The 26,878-nt window shown below is 35.8% G+C and overlaps 1 protein-coding gene and 1 non-coding gene across 4 annotated transcripts in view; both read right to left on the minus strand.

Annotated features, from left to right (window-relative positions):
* The window catches only part of ITGB8 (integrin subunit beta 8), an 81,770-nt gene that overhangs the window by 16,567 nt on the left and 38,325 nt on the right, over nt 1-26,878 (minus strand). For all 3 annotated transcript variants that reach the window (XM_045388900.3, XM_005550019.5, XM_065542213.1), the window contains 5 exons: nt 16,201-16,447; nt 14,667-14,832; nt 13,576-13,734; nt 3,920-4,015; nt 439-528 (listed from right to left, as the gene is read on the minus strand). In XM_045388900.3, the coding sequence (XP_045244835.1) occupies nt 439-528; nt 3,920-4,015; nt 13,576-13,734; nt 14,667-14,832; nt 16,201-16,447 (758 nt within the window). The remainder of the gene's footprint in view (nt 1-438; nt 529-3,919; nt 4,016-13,575; nt 13,735-14,666; nt 14,833-16,200; nt 16,448-26,878) is intronic.
* Nucleotides 18,081-18,151, minus strand: LOC123572636 (small nucleolar RNA SNORD56). The gene has a single exon (XR_006697189.1). It is a non-coding gene; the product is annotated as a small nucleolar RNA SNORD56 (small nucleolar RNA).

Below are 26,878 nucleotides of genomic sequence, written 5' to 3' on the forward strand. Positions count from 1 at the left end.
ACCCCAACACAGTCCTCTTAATAATTGCTGTATCCCAGATAGTTCAACTTCCCTGGCAGATTATTGCCTTATGTAACTGTGGACTTCTACTTTATCATTATGGGATAGGAAATGATGCAATTTCATGGTAATAAAGTACATTCTATAGCTAAGACTTGATGATTCACTGAGCATTGGATGTAGAAGGAAATTTAGATAGCCTCTAGCCCAATCTTCATTGATTGTCAATGAGAAAAGTGAGGCACAGAAAGTAGAAATGACTTTCCCAAAGCAAAAAGCTAGTTAGTGGTAGGGCCAGGGATGAACGTCAGATTCCTAATTCCTAATCTAAAATGCTTTCTACTTCTCCTCTCAAGATGACATAGCACTACTTTGTACCTCGCCACAGAAATTGGTGTAAAAATTTTATTTTAAAAATTGTATATAATATATACATACCTGATAGGCTTCCACTACCAAATTATTGAGGTTTGCAGCCTTTGATTCTATTTCACCAGCAATGGTGCCCGGCAAGAGGGGTAGAAGATCCTATTAAACATATGAGTAGCATTTAAAGAATGACAATAGTATGTAATGGGTTAGCAACCAAAAAATAGTAAATATTTTTGTAGTTATCAGTTGAAGGTGAACAATTAAATGAGTGAAAACATATAAGACACAAGAAAAATATAAGCAATCTAGTAGAGCAGCCAGAACATATACCCATGTAGTGGTTGTGTGTGTCTGTATATGTGCATGACTGTATGTGTGCATCCGGAATCACTGTACATGACAACCTAAAAATCCAATCGAAATGCAGATGAACATCTCCCACACATCTTCCATGGAATGTAAAGCTCAAGAGATTTTAAGCATACAAAAGGTTTTGAGGGGAAATAAGCTTGGGAAGTTCTGCGTATGGTTTCTTCCACTTAGAAACATAAAATGCACATTTGCAACTTAAAAGGTTCAGAGTAGGTCTGCAATTTGGAAATGATTTAACACTATTTAATGAAGCACTTCCCAAAACTTCTTCAATTAGGAAAAATCATAGTCACAAGTGGAAACTTCATGGGGTATGTGTTCTTGATGGATGTTGCTTATTAATTATGGAGAAGACCGTAGGTATTTTTAGGGAGAATGAGCAAAGGCTTAAAGGTCTACATGAATTGAAGATGAAGCAAAAATAGAAAAAAAGTCAATCTGAATAAAGGGCACATATTTATAGGAAATCAAATGGTAAAAAGTTTTGAAATCCATTTATTCTTGCATTTTTTCTATTCACAAATATCCTTAAGTTCCTTCTGGATGCCAGTCATTACTTAGACACTAACAATTTGGTATCTCAAGTCATAAGGAAAAAATTATCATTTATAGATTTTAAAAATTTATTTACTAGACTTTTATTGAGCTCCTACTTTATACACACTTTGGAGATGCCAAATCACTAGGTCACATAGTTTCCACCCTTAAGGATCTCACAGGCATATAAATGACAATTTCACTAAACACTGTACATGTGAACATGTGAAACAATAGAGATGTGCACAGACCCTAATGAGAGGGATACCTGGCAAGCATTTGAGATCTGGGGAAAGTTGCCAAGGACTATTTCCTGGAGGAGGTGAATTATAAGCTATGTCTTAAAGTATGAGAAAGAGTTAATAAAGTAATGAGGAAGAAGGACTTCCAGACATGAGAGGCGAGGGTGAGCAGCAAGAACAAAGGCAGAGAGGAAAGAAACAGCCTGGCTGAGTGCTTAGGCACAGGAGGATTAGAAGTGTGGCTGAGAGATGAGAAGCATCCCTGCAAGGCAAGGAACAGTGGGGCAATGAGGCCAAAAAGGCAAGCGGAGACCACATGGCCTTATGTGCCACCTTAGAGATTTGGTCTTCTAGTTCAGAGGGCACCGCTGAAACCTTTTACTCAAGGGAGTACTGTGGTCACACTGTGTTTTCAACAGATCATCCTGGCAGCCAGATGGAGGATGGATTACGGAGATCAGCCATGAGGTTGTTAGAACCCAGGTGAAAGGTGATTGATAAAAAAGATCTCTAGGCAGTCAAAGGAGGTGACTATAAAGGGCATGCATGGGGCTCACACTGGAGCCAGTTGATTCTAATATTGTGCATAATTCAATTAATAACAAAAAACCTGGTTTTATGGTTTATCAGTTAATGGCAAATTTTTAAAGGAATAGGAATAAACTGCTAGAGCCAATAATGCTACCAAGAAATAATGTTAGAGAAACAGCAAAGAGGACGCAAAAGCTATGAAAAGCTGCACGGTATTTCAAAGCCAACTGTTAAGCTTAGAGGTTAAGAGCAAAGGATTTGGGTTGTTAGAAACCCTCGAGTAAGTATTTAATCTCCTAAAATATGGTTCCTTATCTTTAAAATGGGCATATTAAGATGACTGCCCTCATTTTTATGAGTTGCTAAAAGGATTAGATTAATAAATGTTTACAAACTCAATCCCTGACAATAGTTAAGTACTCAGTAAGTGGAAGCTGTTATGATTGTTAATAAAGTGGTTTGGGCCATTTAATTTTGACCAGAGTCCTACTTCTGCAGATGTTAGTTTGTTGTTACCTTAAAATGTGATTCCATGGTATATACATTTGGGAAAACAAGAAATTAAATAAAGTTTCACTAAGTCAGACACAGAAAGAAAAATAGCACATGTTCTCACCCATAAGTGGGAGCTAAATAATGTGTATACATGATGTGGAATGATAGATAATGGAGACTTGGAAGGGTGAGGGCCTGTGAGTGGGATGGATGATGAGAAATCACTTAATGGGTACAATGTGTGCTATTCGAGTGATAGATACTCTGAAAGCCCTGGCTTCACCACTATGCAATCTACACATGTAACAAACTTGCACTTGTACTCCATACATTTACCCTAAATAAATAAAGCTTCACCATAGGTTTCTAAGGGAAGAAGTGTTGTGATTAAAGTAGTGCTTTCAGATGATAAGGTAGGTAGGTAATAGGGAAACTGGTAGAGGGAACACCAGCTTGTGGAAATCCAAATGGGTTCAAGTATTTATTGAAGCCAAAAAAATGCACTTTCTCTGCAGTTTTAAAAAATAAGTAGAGGGCACTGGGGACTGGCCACTGAGGGGAGATGTATAATTAGGGAGTAGATGGGAGAAGCAAAGATAGCAAAGGAGAGGAAGGAGACCAAGTGAACAGAGATGCATAATGAAAATTAAGGTGTCATAGCTTCATGAAAATGAAAACAAGAGAGTTTCTAGGAAGAAAGAGCCTTAAAGACTGTGAAAAGAAAGCTACAGCAGCGTTGCAGAGAAACAGTTCTAGGCTGAAGGATCCGTGGCACCTCCAGTGTGACACAGCTGCTTTGTTTTGCTTGAGGGTCTCACCTGGCCCAAAGGACTCCAGACACCACCAAGATTATTCTTATGTCACCAAGGCTTTGACTGGCTCAGCCACTTCCATGGCCCTTTTTGGTCCATTATTGAATGACCTAGACCAAAGCTAGGTGTGTCAGTGCTATTGAGAATTAAGCTGATATTCTCCAACTTTAACCTATTAGGAGGTTATGCTCATGGACCAGAATAAGAAGCACTCTAGACATGCAAGATGCAAAGATGGATTGTGAACTACTTTTTTCCTGGTAAGGCTTCTCCACTATTGCCACATTTGAGACCACCCTAAGCATCAAGTTGCGCTCAAGTGTACCGAATACAATTCTCAGTTCTCAGTTTCAGTTCTAGATGTTACAAACCTAAATAGAACTTATACTTAAATGCTAAGTTAAGACATTGTAAAGGATACTTTAGTAATACAATATAGAATTTAGATTGTACAAAGTATAATAATTCCAGAATCCTTATCTGTGGCTCAAAAAAAATGTCTTAATTTCAATTACCAATGAAAAAAATTTAATTTTCACATTTTCGGAGTTAACATACCTTATACCAATGAAATTGTTTTCCTTGAACTGCAAAGATGACATTAATGTTGTTGTCTATTAATTTCTCTGAAAGTTGGCCTAGTGAGGGATGTTCCTGTAATGAATAATAAAATAAATAAGGGAGTGAAATTTCATAGCTCCATCCTATTCAAACATCTATTATGAAGAAAACTGTATGACTTACATAAAAATGTACCTGGGAAGGACTATGGTTTTACTAGAGACATTTAAATTTTTAAAAAACATAACATCAATATCCATGTATTAAAATATTTTATAGACAAAAGTCCCATAAAAACCTGTAACTTAAAAAGATGAAGAGAGCTGAATGCAACATAACTAACAAAGAGTGATCAGCATCTCTTTAGATTAACATTGGACTCCAAGTGATGTAACTGACAGATAATTTAATATTCAGAAATAGAGACACGTTAGTGACAATCACATTCTAAGGTGAAATTCAGTAACAAATATTGAACTGCAAATATATATGCATGTGTGTATATATATGCCTATAAACATATATACACACATACACATTGAAACATCCAGATATACCTATATATACACATTTGATATACAGCATGATATAGTTATATAACATATATACACATATATATATAAAACATGATATAATAACTCTCTTTAGAAGCAGAAAACTCTCTACTCAACTCCTAGGTTTGTCACCTTACAACAAAAGTTCTCAGTTCCATCCTCTGTAACATGTGAATGATACCTGCCTGCCATGATTGCTCGCAAGATTAAAAAGATAATAGCAGTATGTGAACTCTTTAGTGCATTTTCTTGCATGCAGTAAATGATCAAAACTAATACCAATTCTGATTCTTATTTCAATTGCTTATACAAGGTATAGATTACAGATGTCTCAACTTATCATTATGCTCAATATTTTTGTTGTATGATGTACTTTAAACCTGCTTTACTTTGATAAATAAAATTTATGTTGTGCCATCTGTGCCACTCTCTGTGGTAATGAGAAAGTTACAGAAGAGTAGGAAAATTGGAATAAAATTTAGTTTAGAGAACGTGAGAAATCTGATGATTATATAAATTGCTATCTACAGTTATGTAGTTAGATGTATTATTGGTAATTTTTTTTTCTATAAATACTTTTCTAGAAATTAAAATGATTGTCTCAAATAACAAGTTCATAGCTAGATACCTATCAGAGAGATGATGTTAAAGTTCACTGGTAGTAGTCTCTCCTCATTCACTGGTGCCTAATGGCATAAGCCAAAGATTAGTATGCAACTGAACCCAATTAGTATCATAACCTTTAAGTACAAATTACTCCATAGTTTTTGCTTCCCAATGCACTCTCCAATGTTAACTGTATTTTCTTTAAGGAAAAATCCTGTTAAACCATCTTGGTAAACATTTCTGTATTGTGGCAACTATGTGAACTTGGTAAAAGAGCTAAATTAGCTAGTTTCACTTATAACGTAAGTTCTAAGTAACAACACTTTATTTCTCTATCATCTATACTTGTTGCCATAGAAACAAATCAAATTTTCATGAGTTGCCTTTACACATGATATGAAACCAACTAATAAAGAAACTTAAAAAGCATTAACACGTGGGTCTGCATAAGAAAAGTTTTTCTCAGAGCAATTCTTATGAATATAAATTTAAAGCAATGGGAAAAAAAAACCTCCAAAAACACAAATTCTGCCAGCTAAATTCTTATTACTTGTTCCTAGTAAAAGGCATAACCTTAAAATAGATTTATGACAGTTTGCATAATGCTAGTGAATAAAGAGAACAAGTAGAGGCAAGGTAAGTCTAGCTGTATTGGAAATATTTTTTAATGGCAACAACTACTTTTCAAGTATTTTTGCTTTGAGAAAAGATAGTCACAGCTTGCCAAGCATTCACCTTCTTAATTTTTAGAAACATTTGCATTTTAACAAAAATTTAATACATGTTTTCAACCAGCTTTTACTTAACTCACATAAAATCAATATTTAAATGGCACTCTAAAATGTAAGCAGCTTTCAAAGACTTCTTAATCTCTTTCCCTCTCCAAAAATAGGAAGTCACTTTGACCAAATAAACACAAAACTTAAATATGGAAAGTTCTAGTTTGGTCAGAAGCTTATTAAGAAGATCAGTCATGGTCATTAGAGAAATGCAAATCAAAACCACAATGAGATACCATCTCACGCCAGTTAGAATAGTGACCATCAAAAAGTCAGTAAACAACAGATACGGGAGAGGATGTGGAAAAATAGGAACACTTGTACACTGTTGGTGGGAGTGTAAATTAGTTCAGCCATTGTGGAAGACAGTGTGGCGATTCCTCAAAGATCTAGAATCAGAAATACCATTTGACCCAGCAATCTCATTACTGGGTATATACCCAAAGGATTATAAATCATTCTACTATAAAGACACATGTATTGCAGTACTGTTCACAATAGCAGACTTGAAACCAACCTAAATGTCCATCAATGATAGACTGGATAAAGAAAATGTGGCACATATATACTAAGGAATACTATGCAGCCATAAAAAAGGATGAGTTCATGTCCTTTGCAGGGACATGGATAAAGCTGGAAACCATCATTCTCAGCCAACTAACACTGGAAAACAGAAAAACAAACACCGCATGTTCTCACTCATAAGTGGGAGATGAACAATGAGAACACATGGACACAGAGAGGGGAACAACACACACCAGGACCTGTCGGGGGGTGGAGGAGCTAGAGGAGGGATAACATTAGGAGAAATACCTAATGTAGGTGACGGGTTGATGGGTGCAGCAAACCACCACGACACGTGTATACCTATGTAACAAACCTGCACATTCTGCACATGTATCCCAGAACTTGAAGTATAATTTAAAAAAAAGGAAAAAAAAAGATTAGTCGAATTTTCAAGCCTAAAAAAACAGATTTTTTGAGCCCTAGAGAGAAATCTCTTTTAAAAGAGAATTCCAAGTACCTCAAGGCAGATATTTAAAAATTACAAATGTATAACAGATGTTTAAGTAAACCACTGTTGACAGGAGACCTGTGGATTAATGACCATTGCCTAAGCCCCTTCCCCTTTCCTTCATGAAGCAGCGTATCTTCAAAAAAGTATTTTATCTTTTATGTCTTTTATTTCACTAGCAGGAGACATGTTCCCTCTCAGCCAACTCTCCTGTTCTGGTGACGTCACTGCTCCTGAACTCCAACTCCCTCTCTGTCTAACCCATTACATGTTGTTTCTGTAAACTCTGAAAATAATTAGTAGAGATAACAAGCACTTCGGGGTAAAAGGGAGAAGGAAAGCAATATGCCAAGACAGCTGCTAAGTAATTAAGGCTGTGGGAAGTAACTTATAAATGTCAGAAGGAAAGAAGAGGTAAGAAGGATTCACTGGGGGCAATTTTGGGTAAGGAGATAACTGTGTACAGATGTATGGTAGAATTTTAATAATGTGTATATCTAGGTGGATAAAAAGCATTTAAGATTCTCTTTACACAAGTGAGATCCATAATACAAATTTTTATAATAGAATATATAAAATTTGCAGTATGGAATATTGTAATAAGATATAAAAACCAAACAGCTTAAATAAAAACCTCCATTATCTGCATGAGTTTTTAGAGGAAAGAGGCATATAGCACAGAAGTAATCAGATAGTAGAGATTTATTTGGAGATGAAACTTCAAATGATGTGTCAGTCAACAACTGTCCTGATAGTTAAATCTTTTATCTACATAGTTGTACCGTGATAACTGCATAGACCAGGGTTTCTCAAGAGTGATGCTATTGACGGTTTGGGCTGGGTATATTTTTTATTTGACAAAGGGGCTGTCTTGTGCATTGTAGGATGTTTAACAGCACCCTGGTCTCTCCACAATAGGTGCCAGTAGCACCTCTTTCCATAGTTATGACAGCCAAAATGTCTCGGGGCCTGAAATTGTCCTCTGGAGGGTAAAATCGCTCCAGCTGAGAACCACACCACCAGCACGGACTCTGGAACAGATCACCTGGGCTTCAACTTCTGGCTCTGCGATTACTAGCTATGTGACACTGGGCAGCTGTCTGAACCTTTCTGGGATTCCGTTTCCATAGGTATAAAGCACATATAAACACTAGTATCTACCATTCAGATGGTGGAGATTTAATAGGTTAACTTCATAAAGCCTTCACTTACCATTCTGTAGTTATTAAGACCAATGATGAGTAGTGTTTCATGTTACACAGCTTAGAGTCTACTATGGGAACTGCTATATAGGGGTGTGTGACTCCAGACAAGATGCTGACCCCTTTAGCATCTTTTCCCCTCCTCATTTATAAAGCAGAAGTAAAGCAATAGCTACATTTCACTGGAATGTTGGATGGTGTTAAATGAACATAAAGAGACAAACACCGTAGGTCTGCTCAAGAAAAGACAGTTTTTAACAAATGACTGCTTAATAAGAGAGATTTGGAGGCATTTCTTAAAGGCAAGATATGCTCTTGGATGTGCTTTCCTTGACCTATGTCACTTGCTTATCTGTCTTACCTGGCCCTGGAGATATTTGAGTTTGTGGCTCCTGGCAAATACGACATCAGTTGTAATCATGATACTCTATTTACTGAAGAAGGGTATGCATTGATGATTTTTGTAAGTTTTTCAATAATAATGGCAACAAAAAGGTTTACCCAAAATATCTAATTTAATGGGAATATTCTATTCTATAAAAATTTTTATCAAATTTGAATTTTATTGTGTCACTTTTGCAAACCATAATTTTGCCCCATTTGAAAGGCAAACAAGCAGAGCCAGGCTACTTTGAGTCTGCCACAGGTGATTTCTACATGCAATTTTGCTTTCAATTGAAACAATTCCAACTAAATATTGTTTGCAGAGATTCTTTCCAGGCCACTTTTTTTGAGAATATGAGAAGCATTCAAATTAGTTCTCCTATAAAAGTACTATTTAAATGTTCTCAGGTCAGGCTCAATGGCTCACGCCTGTAATCCCAGCACTTTGGGAGGCCAAGGCAGGTGGATCATGAGGTCAGGAGATCGAGACCAGCCTGGCTAACACAGTGAAACCCCATCTCTACTAAAAAATACAAAAAGAAATTTAAAAAATTAGCTGGGCGCGGTGGTGGGCGCCTGTAGTCCCAGCTACTCAGGAGGCTGAGGCAGGAGAATCGCTTGAACCTGGGAGGCGTAGGTTGCAGTGAGCCAAGATCGTGCCACTATACTCCAGCCTAGGTGACACAGTGAGACTCCATCTCAAAAAAAAAAAAAAAAAAAAAAAAAATTCTCATGGTGTTTACAATTTGAAGCAGATCATTCAGCAAACTGAAATCGGGTACTTCATAGTTTTTAAAGGCCCCAAAAGATGGAACAATCGTTTTTAAAAGCTGCACATGGACTTAAAACTTTCTAGTTGTTTCAAGTTGAGCACAAAATAAGTGTTCAATGAATTTGCATTTTTATTAGTATGTGTCTGAGACAAAGAAGTTGAGAAGCAGAGGAAGAGAGAGATTTAACATTTTCTGAAGTAGAAAAGGCCGTGTCTCCGTCGGGAAACAGCAAACAAAATTAACGGATCTCTTTATTAAAAGATCACAATTATCTCCTCACATGGAATTCTGTCTGAAATCAACATTAGTTATAAATGTCTTCCAGACTTTGAAAATGTCAGAAATATCCCTTTCAGAAGGAATAAATGTAGCAGCTTTATGAACGTTTGTTAACTCTGGTAGCAAAGTTATGGACTACATTAGCAAAGTAGCTTCTTAAGCTCCTTTATTCATCTGCAGTCCTGGAAAAATTAAGTATAATTCCAAGTAGTTAAGATTCATAGTCAAAAGAAAGCTTCCTAAATGGCATACTTAAAAGTCAAGTACATGTTAAAGTTGCATGAGGAGAGGCACAGTGTTGACTATTTTTATTTTTGCCAGTAAGAAAGCAAAACTGTTCTGTAATGCCTAATAGGCCTTCTGCAATTCTGCCTCCGTACTGTAAGATGCTGATCTACTCAGCAGCTAGTCTATCAAAATGAGCCTGCAGGAAAAGGAACCAACTATGAAGCCAGCAGTAAGGGGATTCTGAGAAGATATATGATAGCAGGGATAAAGAATCACTGGCCATAATGTGATGAGGCATATAAAAGGCTGCATGGAAAAACACTAAGCCTAAACCAGTAAATACTGGTGAATATATGGTATGCACTCGTACATGCAACAGGAATGTGGTAGGATCTTGCCAATTTGAATCTCGCTGTTTAAAACTGTGAGTCACATCAGCATCTGAAAATCCCATTGATAAGATTCATTGGATGACCTCCACATACTTGTTCCTTGGTGTCCTTTCATTGTTACTGAAGACCTTCATGCTATTCTTGGCCTCCACCAAGGGGTGGGTGATCAGTTTCTGGGAGGGCTCTGACTAAGGGTGGAAATAACCCTGGAGAAGCTGGGTGGGGAGACAGGGTGAAATTCCAGATCCTAAGTATTAATAATCTACTACACCATTAATAATTTTTGTATTAACATCTGCCATTTTAGAAAGAATGTCACATTTCAAATTGTCATTATTACCGGATAAATTATAAAACTATATTACTGCTAAAGTTTTTTTATTCCGGCACTTGATCTTGAAGAAAAAGCAGTGGAAAATGTAATTTATTCAATAGTGTAACATCATTTGCCAGAACCATATACAAATATCACAATGTATAAATATAAATTATTTTATATTACATAGTGTTTTATAACTTATGCAAGTCAAATCATCTGGTTATACTTTCATAAGTAAGACTGCAACCAGAAAGACAAGAAACGACAATAGGAACATTATTTTTCTTTTTCTTCTACGTTTCAGTCAACAGACCATGGCAAAGAATGCAGATTTTAATATAAGATTGAGACGGATTGGGGTCAGCTCTGCAATTTATTAATGTTTTAGCTGTTTATCCTCAGGCAACTTACTTAGCTTTTCTGACCCTCAGTCCTTCTATTTGTAAAAGGAGGCTAATTGTAACTACCTTATAGAGTTGTTGTAAAGATAAATTTGATGTTGTATGCAGAGTGATTGCTATAGTGCTTTCAGTTGAATACATACTCAATAAAATGGCAGTTTTTATTAGTCTAGGGTTCACATTGACCTTCAGGAAATAGTTATATGTATAAGCAACAGAACTCTGTCCCATGTAATTTAGATATATAAAGGGTTTTTAAAAATCAATTATTTCCTTTTATAAATACAAAGCCCAAGAATCTTGGTTCAGAGTCTTGAACCAAGAAGCTCAGATAGCATTCAACATTACTGGCATCGGCTGCTGGAGATAAAGCCAAGAAGCAAAGTGTTTGATTACTTGTCTTATACAAAATTTAAAATTCCTCCATAATGGCCAAATGGGGGAGGATAGAGGTCATTTTAAAATGCACAAATAAATATGCCTAGAGTCAAAGTCAAGGTAGCTTTCAATACAGAAGGTTCCAAAGCAGTAGCACATCTTGAATATATAAATTCGTGGTCAAAAGATCAATCAAAATGCTTCAGCTTCTTTTACCTAATATGTAGGCAGTGACCCTACAAATGAAGGGAATGAGAATTTTTAGGAAGATAATTCCTTGAAACAAAGACCTGGGGTAAATAAAATAAAAGTATCCTTCTAAGGTGTTAACAAACACATTATTCCTTGGATTACTCAATATACTATAGCAGTGACATGTGAAGGGGTCATTCCTTTAAATACTGGGAACAATGACCAAGAAGGTAAGAGAAGTTATCGATGTAATCATCCAATTTCCTGATGACATAAGAATCCAAGCCCTATCTAAAATTCGACTGGACTTATAACTTATTTCCATAAGGTTCTATAACATGATATATGTCTGAAATTATTACAGCATTTCTTTGCCTAGGAAATCCTCCCTAGATGAGCAATAGTATCCTTTCAAATACAATTATGGAGAGATGACTTCAATGACTTGGCAAAACTCCCAAAGAATAATACAATTTGAGAATAATGTCATTGTTATTTCTTCTTAAAAAATAAAAACCTTCTCTTTGTCTCACAATAGAATAATTCTTCCTGTACCCTCTCCCACTCCTCAATAAATAAATTAGAACCCTATCACCGATCAAAAGAGGTTAAATAGAAGGAAATGTAGATAAGAAATGACTAAGTAGAAGTAGGTGGGTCTGTCAAAGTCAAATAAGGCTGAGTAGAAGAGAATTAGGGAAAGACGCTATTGGAATAACTCCAATTCTTGAATTTTTGAATTCAATCTCTAGTTACCTTTTAAAATGTTTATATTTTGATGCTACTTTCAAGAAACTAAAATGACCAAGGGTTGAACTTGTTTCATATGGTAATACAATTGCCACTCTAGAATTTCAACATATCTCATAGAGTTTTGCAGATGGACTGGTGATCTGTTTAAAATTTATCCATGGGAACCACACAAATTTCAGCATAATTTTCATGCTTCTGATACTGTGATTCCCAAACTGCGTGTGGGGTGTCTTGGTGCACTGCAGCACACTCCCAAGGGTGGCAGGAAATAATTTAAATCTTCAAGAGAAATACAGTGACATTCAGCATGTATCAGGTACCAATGAAGAACTAGTTGGAGGGAGTTCATAGTTTTAAGTTTACATTCGGTCTTATTCTTTTAAATGACATTGATCTTTGCCGAGCTGGTCAACTTGAAAATCAACATGGAAGAAGAAATCAGGGTAGTGATGACCAATCTTATTTCAGGATTTGAAAATTTCTCTTCGTAAGTTGCTTACTAAAACTGAAACATGTCTCTCTACATTTGATACATTTGTATTATTTTTAAGGAGCTACTAAGTTGTTAAGACAAAAATAGTTGAGTTATTTGGACTTAACCACTTGAAAAACAGAACTATTAGGTATTTCTTTTGACCCATGAGTGTCATGGAATAAAATCACTGAGAGACTAAGGTCTCCTGAACTGAGAAAGTTGGAGAGGTTCTGTTTTAACATATGCAAGAATATATAAATAAGTGTCAACATCAGAAGTAAATGATGCTTTGGGCTGTTGATTCTTCACAACTAGAATTAGATAATGCCAGGGAAGATATGGTTCTAGGTGATTATATTAAATATATGATTCAGAGCTTATACTAACCCTCAGGAAGCAAGCCAGATAGTCACTGATTTAAAGAGACCTTAAATAGATAAGATGCAGAGAGAAGTAAGGTACAAAATAGAGAAAGCCTACTTTGTTTTACTCTCTTTCTCTCTTGTCTTTTTTCCTTGGTTTCTATTTAGTTTCTACCTACTGTACTGTGAGGTTTCCTCCTTAAAATGTTTGTAGATATTGACCCTGTACAACTGGTCTGTTTGTAAAAAGCAAAGGTATACTTTTTTCCCCTGTCCTAGAATTACATAAAAAGTAAAATCTTGTATCATTTTTATTTTCAAAAATTATACTGTGCTTTGTCATTCATCAAAGAGTCAGCTACTAGAAACTGTCAAAGTGTTTGATTCATACATTTTATTGATCAGTATTTATAGATTGCACTGTTCCATAAATTCTCTCTCATGGCTTATCCTTGTTTCTTTTTTAGGTAATTTCCTGGTACAAAAATAGTGGAGTTGCCAATTTAAAATTGTACTTTAACCAAAAGAGTCATATCTACTAAGGGGCTACTGCTACATTACCATGGTTGTCGATTTGACGTAGACGTTGTTTTTCAGATGGCAGTTTCCGTCATTGGGCACCACTATGCCTGCCAATTTGCTATCAAGAGCAAGATGAGATGTCTGATCTGTCATCACCAGCAGCAATCTTTTAGCCTCTTTTCGCCATCCAATATGACTCTTAAAAATAAACATGTAATTAGATTTTGTACAATAACATAGATCTGTACTGTGGTTTTTACCTCAAGTAAACATCATGTTTGAGTCGATGAACATTAAGTCAGGCTAGAACGATGTGCATGGGTACAACGCTGCTGCATAAATAGCTTTAACTTTCATTTGTACATCCTCTATTTTCCCACAGCCATGTGACCACACTAGTTCCTGGCTAGAGATGTCTAGTGTTCCAGTGGAGGAAGAATAAGATAGATTAAAAAGTAGGAGAGGCCGGGCGCGGTGGCTCACGCCTGTAATCCCAGCACTTTGGGAGGCCGAGGCGGGCGGATCACGAGGTCAGGAAATCGAGACCACCCTGGCTAAATAAAATTATTTAGTAGAAACCCCGTCTCTACTAAAAATACAAAAAAAAAAAAAAAAAAAAAAAAAAAATTAGCTGGGCATGGTGGCGGGTGCTTCTCGGGAGGCTGAGGCAGGAGAATGGTGTGAACCCGGGAGGCGGAGCTTGCAGTGAACCGAGATCCGAGATCGCGCCACTGCACTCCAGCCTGGGAGACAGAGCGAGACTCCGTCTCAAAAAAAAAAAAAAAAAAAAAAAAGGAGGAGAACAAGCTGAAGCGAGGAGGGCAACAGTCTACTTCTAGTTCCTCCTTGGAGTGTGGCGCATGAGAAAAGCAGCCCTTTTGGAAAGAATTTTCACGTGCATAACCTTTTCTTTCCCTTTTATCTTTTCCTATTTAAATCCCTCCCCCAATTTAGTCCCTCTGTACCAAACACATACCAAAATGAATCACCTTGGTGAGGAGTAAGAGATAGTAAGATATGTTTTCTTCTACACTACGTTTTCACTCCTCAAATCAAAGAGAAAACAAAAATTCTAAATTCTTTGAAAGTTTTGCATCTTAGCAAACACTCAATAATGTGAAACGTCTTACTTCACAGACAGCTGCCTGAAGCATGGCGTCAAAACCTCCTTCCGGTGTATCTATGTTTCCAGAGATCTTCTGTCTGTGAACTGCTTTCTCAAACTCAGTGATGTTCTCTGTCAAAGACAGCACATGGATGTATCCATGGGGAGGCATGCAGTCTAAATTGTAGTCACTATATGGGAAAAGAGGAAGTGTAAAGTTTATTTTGCTCTTCTTTCTTAAGCATTCTAGAATACTTAACAGTAAAATTGTACAGTTGAGTGAAAAGGGAGTACTTCTTTTGTGCCAGGGGAATTTTATAAGACAAAAATCTGTGCTTATAAAATTAGAGAGAAGTTCAATATTGATGATCATTTCTTTGCAAGTAGGAAATAAGACTATAAGTAGCTGGCATTCAAAAAAATAAAGATGATTAAACATGTTTGTTAATATAGGACAGCTAAGGGCTTTCAATATTTAATCTGCACTGAATTTTTAAGGTGAATAAAAGAATGTGCAGTGATTTCTTATCATTGAACAGCTGAGAAACACTTTTGGAAAATGCTTTTGAGGAATTTAGTTGAAATGTGATAATACTGTTTGTTTTTTAATACTGCACTAATTTTTAAAATCATGCTTGGTGGAATTATTGATGAACAATCAAAATTCATTAAAATTATTTTGAGAATCCATGATATCCAGAAAGTAAGAATGATTCCTCTGGTACATTCACCTCAAGAAGGCTTATGAAACTCCATTAGTGGATGCATCAATCCTGTTCTGGTACAACAGATGACAGAGCTGTTTCGGTAAATTGGAATGTGTATTTTAAGGTAATCTAAGGAATTGGTAGAAGCAAGAAAGATAAAGTCTTTTATGAAAAAAGATCCAAACGGATTTATTTTTCTGAAAATCCAACGGGCTAATGGCAATATTGTGTGAGACACTTACATTTTTAAAGTTAATTCTTCTTTCATAGTGGGACATCTGTTATTTAGAATAAGAATTCTAAAATGATAAGAAAAAAGGCTTTCTAAGCAGTCAAATTCTCATCTTTTGACCCACTTTTTTGTGATAGCTGAGCTTTCTTTGTAGTCACATCATAGGCAACATCATTATCCCCAGTCACAGTACAGTATTGGAGAGATAGATGACGTGCTGGCACAAACTCTTTGAAATGTGTCAAATCATAATTCAGCAATTTTGGAGCAATCAAAGCATAAAAATACAGCATTTCCAAAGAGGTATTTATATACATGGCGGCCTAACTATTGAAGCTTCATTCAAAGCTACTAACATTAGGCATTGTTTTTTGTTTGTTTGTTTATTTTTGGTGATAAAAACTAACTAAATATTTAAAGAAATAGAAAATAAAAAGCCTAATCTACAGGTCATCTCAGAAGTTTTCAGATATGAACAAACTTTCCCACCTCACCAAATATTTTTATTCTTATTTTATAAGACAAAAATATAAAACTTGGTAAGTTCTTTACATTAAAAACAAAGTGAGATTTTATAAGCAAAAAATTAATTTAGCATATGCTCATCAAACCCTAGATACCTGCATTGATTATGAATCCTTTCAGGGTGGATGCTAATGTATGGTGAAACTGTTTTATCAACATATGAACCAAATCCAAGGCGAAAGTCACGAGAGAAAAATGCCATTTTTCTAGATAAATCGTTGCCAACAGAATTTAATTTTTCTATATTATTGTGCATTGATGCTGAGACATCAACCAGATAATAAAGATCCACAGGATATTTCTTCAGAGGATGAATTTTCAGCATAAAATTAGCTTCAGCTCCTAGTTCGACAGAAGAAAAACATCATGTAGTCTTCATTTTAAACTTTTCAGGATAAGCTATCATTAAATTAGTCACATTCTAGCACCTAGCACAATCATCACAAATGTGCACATAAATTTTGGAATATTCTAGTATAATTATAATCATTATAGTATAATTATTATTGTAGTATAATTATAAGGCAATTTGAAAACCATACCAATTTATTAGTCCCAAATCCTACAGTTCATTTCCCACAATTCTATAGGCTGAATAGGGATAATAACAAATAGGCTCGCTCCGTGTAAATGTAACAGGGTATCGTATCATTATATGAACCTCCATTGCCTTAGTAGCTAGAAAAACACAGTGCAAACCAGTAAGCGGCATTCTATCTCAAGAGAGTGAGGGGGCTGTACTTGTGGAATGACTTGAGGAAAACTGGGAAGGCACTTTTTTTTTAAATGAACTCTTATTGGATAAAGGCATGAATTCATTCTTTTGGGTTAAAGTGTATTTACACAGGAGATGAGAAAACTCTAGTACTGTGTAGTACAGCAAGTTGTTCAAAATAATTAGTAGCTCGTCACTAGTTAGTTGATATGATTCTTCCCATCAGTTAGCCAAGAGAAAGAATGAGACAGTGGGCTAAAGAATGGTGCCCTGCAGTGCCACATGGAGGACCTGGGGCAGGTAAGGATCAGCATTTGTCCAACACACAGTGGGTGTTCACATGCTGAGGAGGGGCCCCATGAGTGAGGCACCCACTGTGGACAGAACAACTGGATGAGAAGAGGGGGCTGCCACAAGGACAAATGTTGGTAGTCCCCGCAGGGTACTACAATTTTATTTAGTTTTCTGTCATATTACTATTAGATACAAGGACCTGGGTTATCCCCCCTAACCCTCTATAGAGTTGGTACCTCTACTTTTAATTTAAAGTATATAGTGAAAAGGCATCTATTGAAATGTAAGCAATTCATAATTTGTAAATTTTACTTTTTGAAACTATTAAGCAAATGCTTTGTAAGTCATTATTTTTCCATAAGAATATTCTGACTGGAAGATATTTTTAAAAATAACATCTTTTGTATACATAATTTACTTATTTAAAGAACCTTCTAATTTATCAAATTATATTTTTGGTGTTAGTATAAAATAGCAATATTTTCTTTTCAATTATTTCACAAATCAGATGTTTTTCAGCCAAATTACCTACTGTATTCAAAATAATAAGGTTTTGCTGGTATATAATAATAATAATGGGAGAAAGGGACTACTCCTTCCCAATTTGCTTTTTTTGTGCAGGCAACCCCTTTGGTGTAATGCTCCTAGGTTTTGGCTCATATTTGAAAGGAGAAATAGGGCAGGCGTGGCCCAGCCCAGTCCATTCTCTCATCCCTTGCCTTCAGAAGTTAGGCTGCCTCCAGAGAGCATATCCTATATTCTGCTCTGCTTTTGGGCTTCTGTTGACAGAAAGACCCGTTCCTGTGGCAGTGTTCTGCAATTTGAGTGGAGAAATTAAATTCAGGGGAATGTTAAACACTGGTACACTGGACCAGATCGAAGAGGAGTAGAAATTCAGCACTACTGGGAGAGCGACTCATGTGCAGGGACTTGAACATTGATGTGTGGATCAGTGTATTTTGTTTTTCACTCAGACCCAAAGTATCGACTCTCTCTAGGTGAACTGCTGTTGATGAAAAGTACTGTCATCTTTGTAGATTTAAAAAAGATTGTTTTTGTAAACTGGCCACATGGTATCATGGTATTTTTATGTTGGTGAATCGTTGCAGTTTATGGTGGCTCTGTCTAAAGATGAATGGCTGTTTTCAGAGGTATTGCTAGATGTAATAGATGGTCAGCATATTGTGCCAGGGACCCAGCAAAGGTATGGGTCGGTGACCTCAGCAAACAACCAGAGCCTGTGTAGCATCAGCAAAGGCACAGTCCTTGGAGGTAAGCTATTCAGGGCCTTCCAACCAAATGCTAGCCACACGAAGGCGCTCAGCTGAAACCAGCTGCTCATAGCCTAGCAAGCAAATTCTGGTCTCACTGGCCTCAGCAAAGAAGAAGACTGTGAGAAAGCACTGCCAAATGGTTGGGGTGTGAGGGTGTTGGCTGCTGTGCCTTGATTTTGGATTCCATAGATTCTGGCCTTAGCACGTATACCGGGGTCAGCTGAGGCCTCAGCAGAGAAGTTTCTAATAAAGAGGAAAAGAGAATATTTCCATACACAGGCCTTTTAGTAATTGCTGGCAAGAAAAATAATCAATACTTTTACACTGCAAGACCCCTGAGCTTGTTGTGAGAGTCTAGCTTTAAGTAGTCAATTCAAGGTAAATAGACCTAGATAGGCTGACCCCAAATCGTGCTCTGTTTGATAAGGAGGAAACCAAAGGGGTCAAGCTGGGATTACCATGTCATGCCCATCAGTTTGAGATGTTCCTCATAATATGCTCTCAAGTTGGCTTTGGATTGTATAATTATAAATAAAGGAGAAAACTCTTGGGAGCAGCTGTCCTAGGCATCAGTATTCCACAGTAAGAGGACACAGAAATACCTTTGTGTGGCACTATGGATATTGTGTCCCTAGTTAACGCCCCCACTTAACCTTTGTACGTGATCTCATCGTAGAGCCACTTATAAACTATTTTGGACAAGATGCCTGGGCATAATTTTGGAGGAGAAATGGAATAGGGTATAAAACAGGGGCTTAGAGTGACCCTGGAAATGATTTAATTAATGAAGTGCTATGACCCATGTCAGGGTTTCCAGGAAAATCTCCACTTCCCATCAGTGGTTTCAGAATTATTACCAAAGGAACTCTAGTTGGCATGGGGACATGGCTATATGAAAAGGACAACAGAAATGTCCAGATAGACCATGGATCTCTGCCCTGACAGGGACAGCACCCTCAGTTTCATCACATGCCTACTGGCAATATCCATTGGTTTTAAACAAACAGCCTGGGAATTTCAGGGAGGGGAGGGAAGGGAAGGGGAATGATTGCTCCTCACTTTTCCTCCTTCCTCCCAAGTAGGACAAGCCCGACTACAATAACCCCCTCCCACATTCACTCCTCCTCAAGCATAATATATGATTTTCAAAGCCATTTTACCTAAAGAATTTTATTAATTTTGCAGAAGCCCTGTTGAATATATTTCTATTAATACTTTACAACTATCTGGGCTATTCCAACTATCAGGAATTATTAAACAGTTATATGCAACTGGATTTGTTATATAAAAATTAAACTTAACCTGGCATGTGCGCTCCAGATATTTTTAGTTGTAAGGTACCATGGGTTAATATTTATATTGAATATTAATAGATGATATGTCAGTGTTCCCTTTTTAATTTCACATTAACTTAATTATAGCTGTTCTTGTCATTTTAGGGGATTTGGGTGTTGAAGATAAAAGTAATTATTACTTTACATTTCTGGTATCTTTATTTGCCAGTCTCAGGAAGTAACCTAAGTAAGTTTCTACAACAGAAAACAAAATTCTGGTGATGCTTCATTTGCTTTTTTGTTTATGTACTTTGCTGCCATACTGCATTCTTTTCAATAGTTTTCTGTTTTTGGAATACAAGTAAATGTGAAGAATCTATTTGGGTGTGTATTTATGTGAATGTCTTTAAAATATCATTCAGTTCTTCTGAATGCAGAGCTATCTAATTTTCCTTTTTTTTTTTTTTTTTTTTTGGAATTCGAATCACATTATCTCACCAATTTTTCCTATATTAAACAATCAATTCTTACCACTAAACATATGTAAGGCCAACTTTGGGGAAAATAGTTATAATTGACTATAATTTAGGGCCCACCATAACATTTCCTTCTTTTTTTTTTCCTTTATGAATGTAGAATCTCTAACACAGGGTAGAATCAGGTTAATTTCAACACTATAGTTCAAACTCATTACTTTTGATGCAGTAAAGGGTTTAAGAGTTGAGAATCTAGTAGTTTAGTTTTCACTCACGCTCCTTACCTATTATTCGTCAAGTTAAACATTTCAGTTGAACTCCTCTAGCATGCCAGAATACTGGGATATATTCCTATCCACCCTTGCCCTTCTTGTCTTTTTGCCTGGATTATTTCTATAACCTCTTCATTTGTCTACCTCTATCACTTCATTTTCCTGCCATCATTATCTATACCACCAAATCTGTCTTTTTAAAATTCAAAACTGCTTATGTTTTGTCAACAGCTCTCCACCAGATGGCCAATGCCCAATGGCTAAATATGTCAGATCAAAGTTCCTATATAATACTTACTCTTGTCTACATCTTTAGTGCTAGCAAAACAAATCTGCTTTAATTCCCCCATATACACCCTACAAATGCATACTCCTATGCCCTGCTTGTGGTCCTTCCTCTGCCTGTGGTGACCCAACCTCTTCTTCTTCGTGTAATTACCAGTTAGACACCACTCACTAATCTGCTCCTTCCTAAACTGAGCTGAGGGCCCCGCCCCTGTGTTTCCACGGCAACTGGATCATACCACCATTTTAGTGTTTACCATATAATTATGAGATTCTAGACTGGGCATCTTTATCTTTTTTTTTTTTTTTTTAAGCAGCTAAGAGCTACTAAATAAGATAATCTATGTAAAATATTTTCCATAGTATTACATATATAGTAAATGCACATGTTAGTAATTATTACTACTACTAGATTTTAAGCAACATTAGGGTAAGAACTGTTGCTTCATCTCTGAAGCCTCTGTAACTGGCACATACATAGTCACCCATAAATGTTTTATAACTAAACTATATTTGAAGCACATTTTGGTACAACATTTCAAAGGGCCCACATATTTACCACAGAAAGAAGTCAGTATCTAGAATTATTTCCCACAGTGTAGGGAGAGCTTCCACAGAGTTTCTCTAAGAGGAAAACAGTATCATCTGGCTCCCAAATGTTCCTGCCACCACTTATATTATCTCCAGGAAAGCTTTATCCTCGTGCCTTTTGAGATTCTAAGGACTCAGACCCTCATTTCCTTCCACTAACTTTAAAGGGAAGAAGTGAGTCTGTGACAGAATTAGAAAGAAGACATGGAGGAGAGTTAATTAAATTACCTACTTAGAGCTATTGCCAATGATTGGTTTGAATACAAAGAATAAAAAGTGGTTAAAATGAGTTTTTAAACTACTCAAAGAATGGTGTGAGCATCCCTGATGTACTGGGTACAACAAACATGACTGCACACTAGGAAAAGATAAGTAAAAAGCATTCTGCATAAGATGAAATTTTAAAACCAAGAGAAAATGTGGAAAACTGTAAGTGGAAGAATTATAAGCCAATTTCTATTCATTATACTTCAGCAGTGGAAGGAGAAGGGCCCCCAAATGGGACCAGTTTATAATGGCAAGATACAGACTCCAGTACATTTCCTAATTTCTGTGGGAAATAAAGTGAGGAATGTGTGCCAGGGTGGAGAGAAAATGTGCAAGTTCTGTTTTGTTTTCTAAATTTTGAAATCAAGAAAGAGGTAAGGCATATCTGGAAAATCTTACTAAATCTACGCTAAATTAGAAGATTCTTTTTGCCCATTGTTAAAATGAACGAAGTTTGAAACATTTTCTTAAGTTAGTGAAATATAGGTTAAACTAATCCTTATCCTATACATTGTATTATTTCTAAATTAGAATTAGAGAGTTCCCTTCTCTCTCCTATTTTCCTAAAGAGTTAATATCCAGTTTCCTTAGAGGACATCAAATAGGATCAATAGTCTACTTCTGTTATCATTTTCCATAAGATTCATAGGTGAAAATAAGAAAAAGGTATAATTTAAGAAGTGAAAAATAAAGAAAATGTCTTTTTTTTTTTTTTTTGAGACGGAGTCTCGCTCTGTCGCCCAGGCTGGAGTGCAGTGGCCAGATCTCAGCTCACTGCAAGCTCCGCCTCCCGGGTTTTTACGCCATTCTCCTGCCTCAGCCTCCTGAGTAGCTGGGACTACAGGCGCCCGCCACCTCGCCCGGCTAGTTTTTTGTATTATTTAGTAGAGACAGGGTTTCACCGTGTTAGCCAGGATGGTCTCGAACTCCTGACCTCGTGATCCGCCCGTCTCGGCCTCCCAAAGTGCTGGGATTACAGGCTTGAGCCACCGCGCCCGGCGAAAATGTCATTTTTTAATGTCATTTAAAACATTCAATTAAAATATAGTCCTACTAACATTTTTAAGAAACCTAGTCAGGATATGATGTAGTGAATATATTCTTGAAAAATTTTTAACAGAGGCTACACTGGAAGTCATAAATTTTTATCAGAGAAGAATAAAGTGATAAATCAAAGTTAATATTAAGAGCTGAATGCATTTTCCACTTAGGTATGCATTATATCAAGCCCTTGACTCTGATTCAACTCATGGTGAAAAGGACTTTTACATCATGGAGTATGTTTCTATATATCTGGGGTTGCCAGAATTGAGCTTTATATATTATGCCCTAAGACGGATATGTCTTTGATGTCAAATTCATTTTTAAGAACTTATTTTCAGTTTAATTTAATAAATATTTGCTATATATGGGGATTACAAACTAGTTCTGCCACACGGAGCTCACAACTATGTGGGAAAGATGACTTACACACGTTAGACAATTATGCTAATTTGCACATAGAAATTCAAATAGTAGCGGGAAATTTAATAAAATCAAGCTCCGCAATGACTGACATAAAATTATTTCTCTTTTTTCACTCTCCTACTCCCAATGATCTCTTCCCCACTGCGTTCACTTACCATCTCCTGTTGATGTCTCCTGTTTCTCTTCTATCTCCAAGTCCTATCTCTCCCCGGAGCTTCAGCCTCATATAGCTAAGTCTCTCTCTCTCAACTCAAGACATCCCAGTTTAAATCAACACCACTCCATTCATAAGGAGCAGAATTCCCTACCACACTAAGTTGCTTGCCAGATCCTGGGAGTCCCACATGGCCCATCAATCACCAACTCCTGTGGATTCCACCTCTCCATTCTCCTCAAGTTTACCGGGCTTTCTCCTGTGTCATTACCACTATCATTGCTTGTCTATAGCACTGAAACAATTTTCCAACTTTTGAACTGTTCATTTATAGTCTCAGAAGGACTAAATCATCATTATATCTACAAAAAAAGAACAAGCTAAACTCATTGAAGTGTATAAATTATTTGTGACATACCAGTAGAAAAAATGCAACTGATAATTTTCATACTTGTGTATTTAAAAAAGAGCAAGACATTTAAAAGAATATACTTATAATAGGCAAATAATATATAATAAACTGCTAAAAATTAGGATTCAATTAGAAAAATAGGCATATTTGTATGGAGACACAAATCACACACAAAAAAAGAGAGACGTAGATGATTAACAGCTTAGGAAAAATGTTTAAACTTTCTAGTTCTAGGAAAAAGGCAAAAGAAAACAGCTAATGGACTAAACAAATAGCAGACATTAAAAAGAATGAAAGCAGGCATGGTTGACTAATGAAAGGCTAAACTGAACATCGAATTTTTTTGTGAATAATGTAACAATATACATTAAAAAGTAAGTACATTGTCATACATTTGACCTAGCATTTCTACTGCCAGGAATGCATGCTAAAGAAATATGCGGTTATATACAAAGATACACGCATAGTAAGTTTCAGTGAAGATGTGTTTTAAAAAACTTCATTCAGATTTGATTTGGATTGATTGTCTTACATTTATTGATTCACTTGGACTTTGTTATATTTATAGACTATATTTATAGAGAACTGTCATTATTATGCTATTATATTCAGGAGCATAAAATTCTTCTCCATTTATTCATATTTTCTATTAAGCAGCACAATGGATCTTATACTTTTTAAAAAATTATTATTATTTTTTATTATACTTTAAGTTCTAGGGTACATGTGCACAATGCGCAAGTTTGTTACATATGTATACTTGTGCCATGTTGGTGTGATGCACCCATCAACTTGTCAGCACCCATCAACTCGTTGTTTACATCAGGTATAACTCCCAGTGCCATCCCTTCCCCCTCCCAGATCTTATACTTTTTTAAAAGTTTATTCCTAAACAGTTTACATTCTAGGTTGCTTTTATGAGATAATCACACAATTGATCATTTTTCTTCATTATATTTAATATTACAAAGGAAATTCACTGATTTTTGAATATTTTAAAAAACAACCTGCCGGAGTAAAATTTTAAAAAATTCAATAGTTAGCTTTACTTGATTTGCTTGGATTTTCCATGGCATGATAATTTTGCTTTATCTTTTCAAAATGTTTATAACTCTTATTTAAGTTTTAAAAATGTAATCATATTTATGTAAACTTTTGAGAAGGATTTTAATATACCCTAAGGGAGTATTCTTCAATTTTGGTTTTGTCAGAAATGGGCACTAAATTTTATTGAATGATTTTTTGTTATCTATTGAGATAGCAATGTTTTATCTCTTTTTGGCAAACTAACATCATAAAAATAAATCAATTCCAAAAATCAACTATCTTTGGTTTTCTAGCTTAAGTCTATTTGTTTGGTGATATTGTTCTTCTTATCACATACAGTTAATTTGATTTGCTAAAATTTTATTAAGAATTTGATAATAGAGTTATGCTAACCTTGTAATAGTTAAGTAGCTTCTAGGCATCCTCTAAAGTGATGGAATAGTTTAGGCCGGGCTCGATGGCTCACTCCTGAAATCCCAGCACTTTGGGAAGTTGAGGCGGGCGGATCACCTGAGTTCAAGAGTTCAAGACCAGCCTGGCCAACAAGGTGAAACCCTGTCTCTACTTAAAATACAAAAACAAAATTGCTGGGCATGGTGGCAGGTGCCTGTAATCTCAGCTATTCAGGGGGCTGAGGCAGGAGAATCGCTTGAACCTGGGAGGCAGAGGTTGTAACGAGTTGAGATCGCGCCACTGTACTCCACCCTGGGTGACAGAGGGAGACTCCATCTCAAAATAATAATAATGACAACAATAAATACATAAATAAATAAATAAAGTGATATAAGAGTTTATATACCACAGAGATAATGTATTCCTTCAGTATTTGAATGATAATGAAACATTTCTTCTCATGAAAGCATTTAGACCTAATGTCTTTAGGGAGTATTGCTTATTAGGGGAGGTAATTATAATTTTTATAATTATAAACATTTATAACTTTTTAAACTTCTTGTATATTAGGTTTCTTAGGGTTCTCTATCTTGAGTCAATTTTAGACATATTTTCCTAGAAAATTATCTATATTATCAAGATTTAAACAGTTTATCATAGATTTTTGTACTTAATATTTCTTAAAGGCTTCTTTCTGAAATTTTTTCTATAATTATGGTTTATATAATTAGGTTATTTGATTTTTGTCCTCTTTTCTTAATTAGATTTGCCAATAATTTATCTATTTCATTAGACTTTACAGAGAACCAGCTCTTGGATTTATACATTCATTTTATTCTTTTTTTCCTATTTTGCATTTCATTAATTTTGCTTTGTTATTAAATTTAGGAACTCTTTTCTGTTTTTCTTATGAATTTTTTTGTTTATCTTGTTCTTATATCCTTGAATGCTTAGTTCATCTGGATTCATTTTTCTTTAATAATAAAATCACTTAAAGTTGTGAATTTTCCTAACAACAACTTCAGTAACAACCCGTATATTTTGAAGTCTTGTTACTATTATTATTGGCTTATAGGACTAGAGTTTCAATTTATTCTTGGAGATAGAATTATTTATGAGAGGCTTCTCTGAAACTTGCCATTATTTAATATTTACTTATCATTTTGTATTGATTTAAAATTTTACTATGCCATGCTTATAGATATTGGCATATAAGAACAGCTTTATTTTTAGAATTGTGTTTTCCTGCCTAAAGTGTAATTCATTTCTAAAAATATTCCATGGACTTTTGAAAATATTATGTATGTATCAAATGCTATTGGCTGAATTGTGTTCTGAAAAATTCATATGTTGGAGCCCTAACTTCCAATGTGATGGTATTTGAATAGTGGGTCTCTGGGAGATATGATTAGGTTTAGATGATGTCACGAGGATGGAGCCCACATGATGGGATTAGTGTCCTTCTAAGAAGAGATACTGGAGCGCTTTCACTCTCTCACTCTTGTGCATGTGTGTTCTCTCTCTTTATCACTTTCTCTCTGTCCTGTGTGGACATAGCACGCCAGGATGAGACTTCTCACCAGTAACCAAATCCACTAGCACCTTGATCTTGGAGTTTCCATCCCCTAGAACCATGAGAAAATAAACTGTTGTGTATGCCACCCAATCTATGGTACTTTACTATAGCAGCCAAACAGACTAAGAGACTGTTTATTAATTATTTTTCTATTCTATTATATAATTCCTATTTACTTCATGTGCAAATATTAAGGTGTGGGTTTTTCAATTCTGCTATTTTGAAAATCCTGTTGAAGGAAAATGAAGAGTGAAGAGGCAGGTATTGAGAATTCTG

Source organism: Macaca fascicularis, chromosome 3 (assembly GCF_037993035.2).
Source record: "Macaca fascicularis isolate 582-1 chromosome 3, T2T-MFA8v1.1".
NCBI lineage: Eukaryota > Metazoa > Chordata > Mammalia > Primates > Cercopithecidae > Macaca > Macaca fascicularis.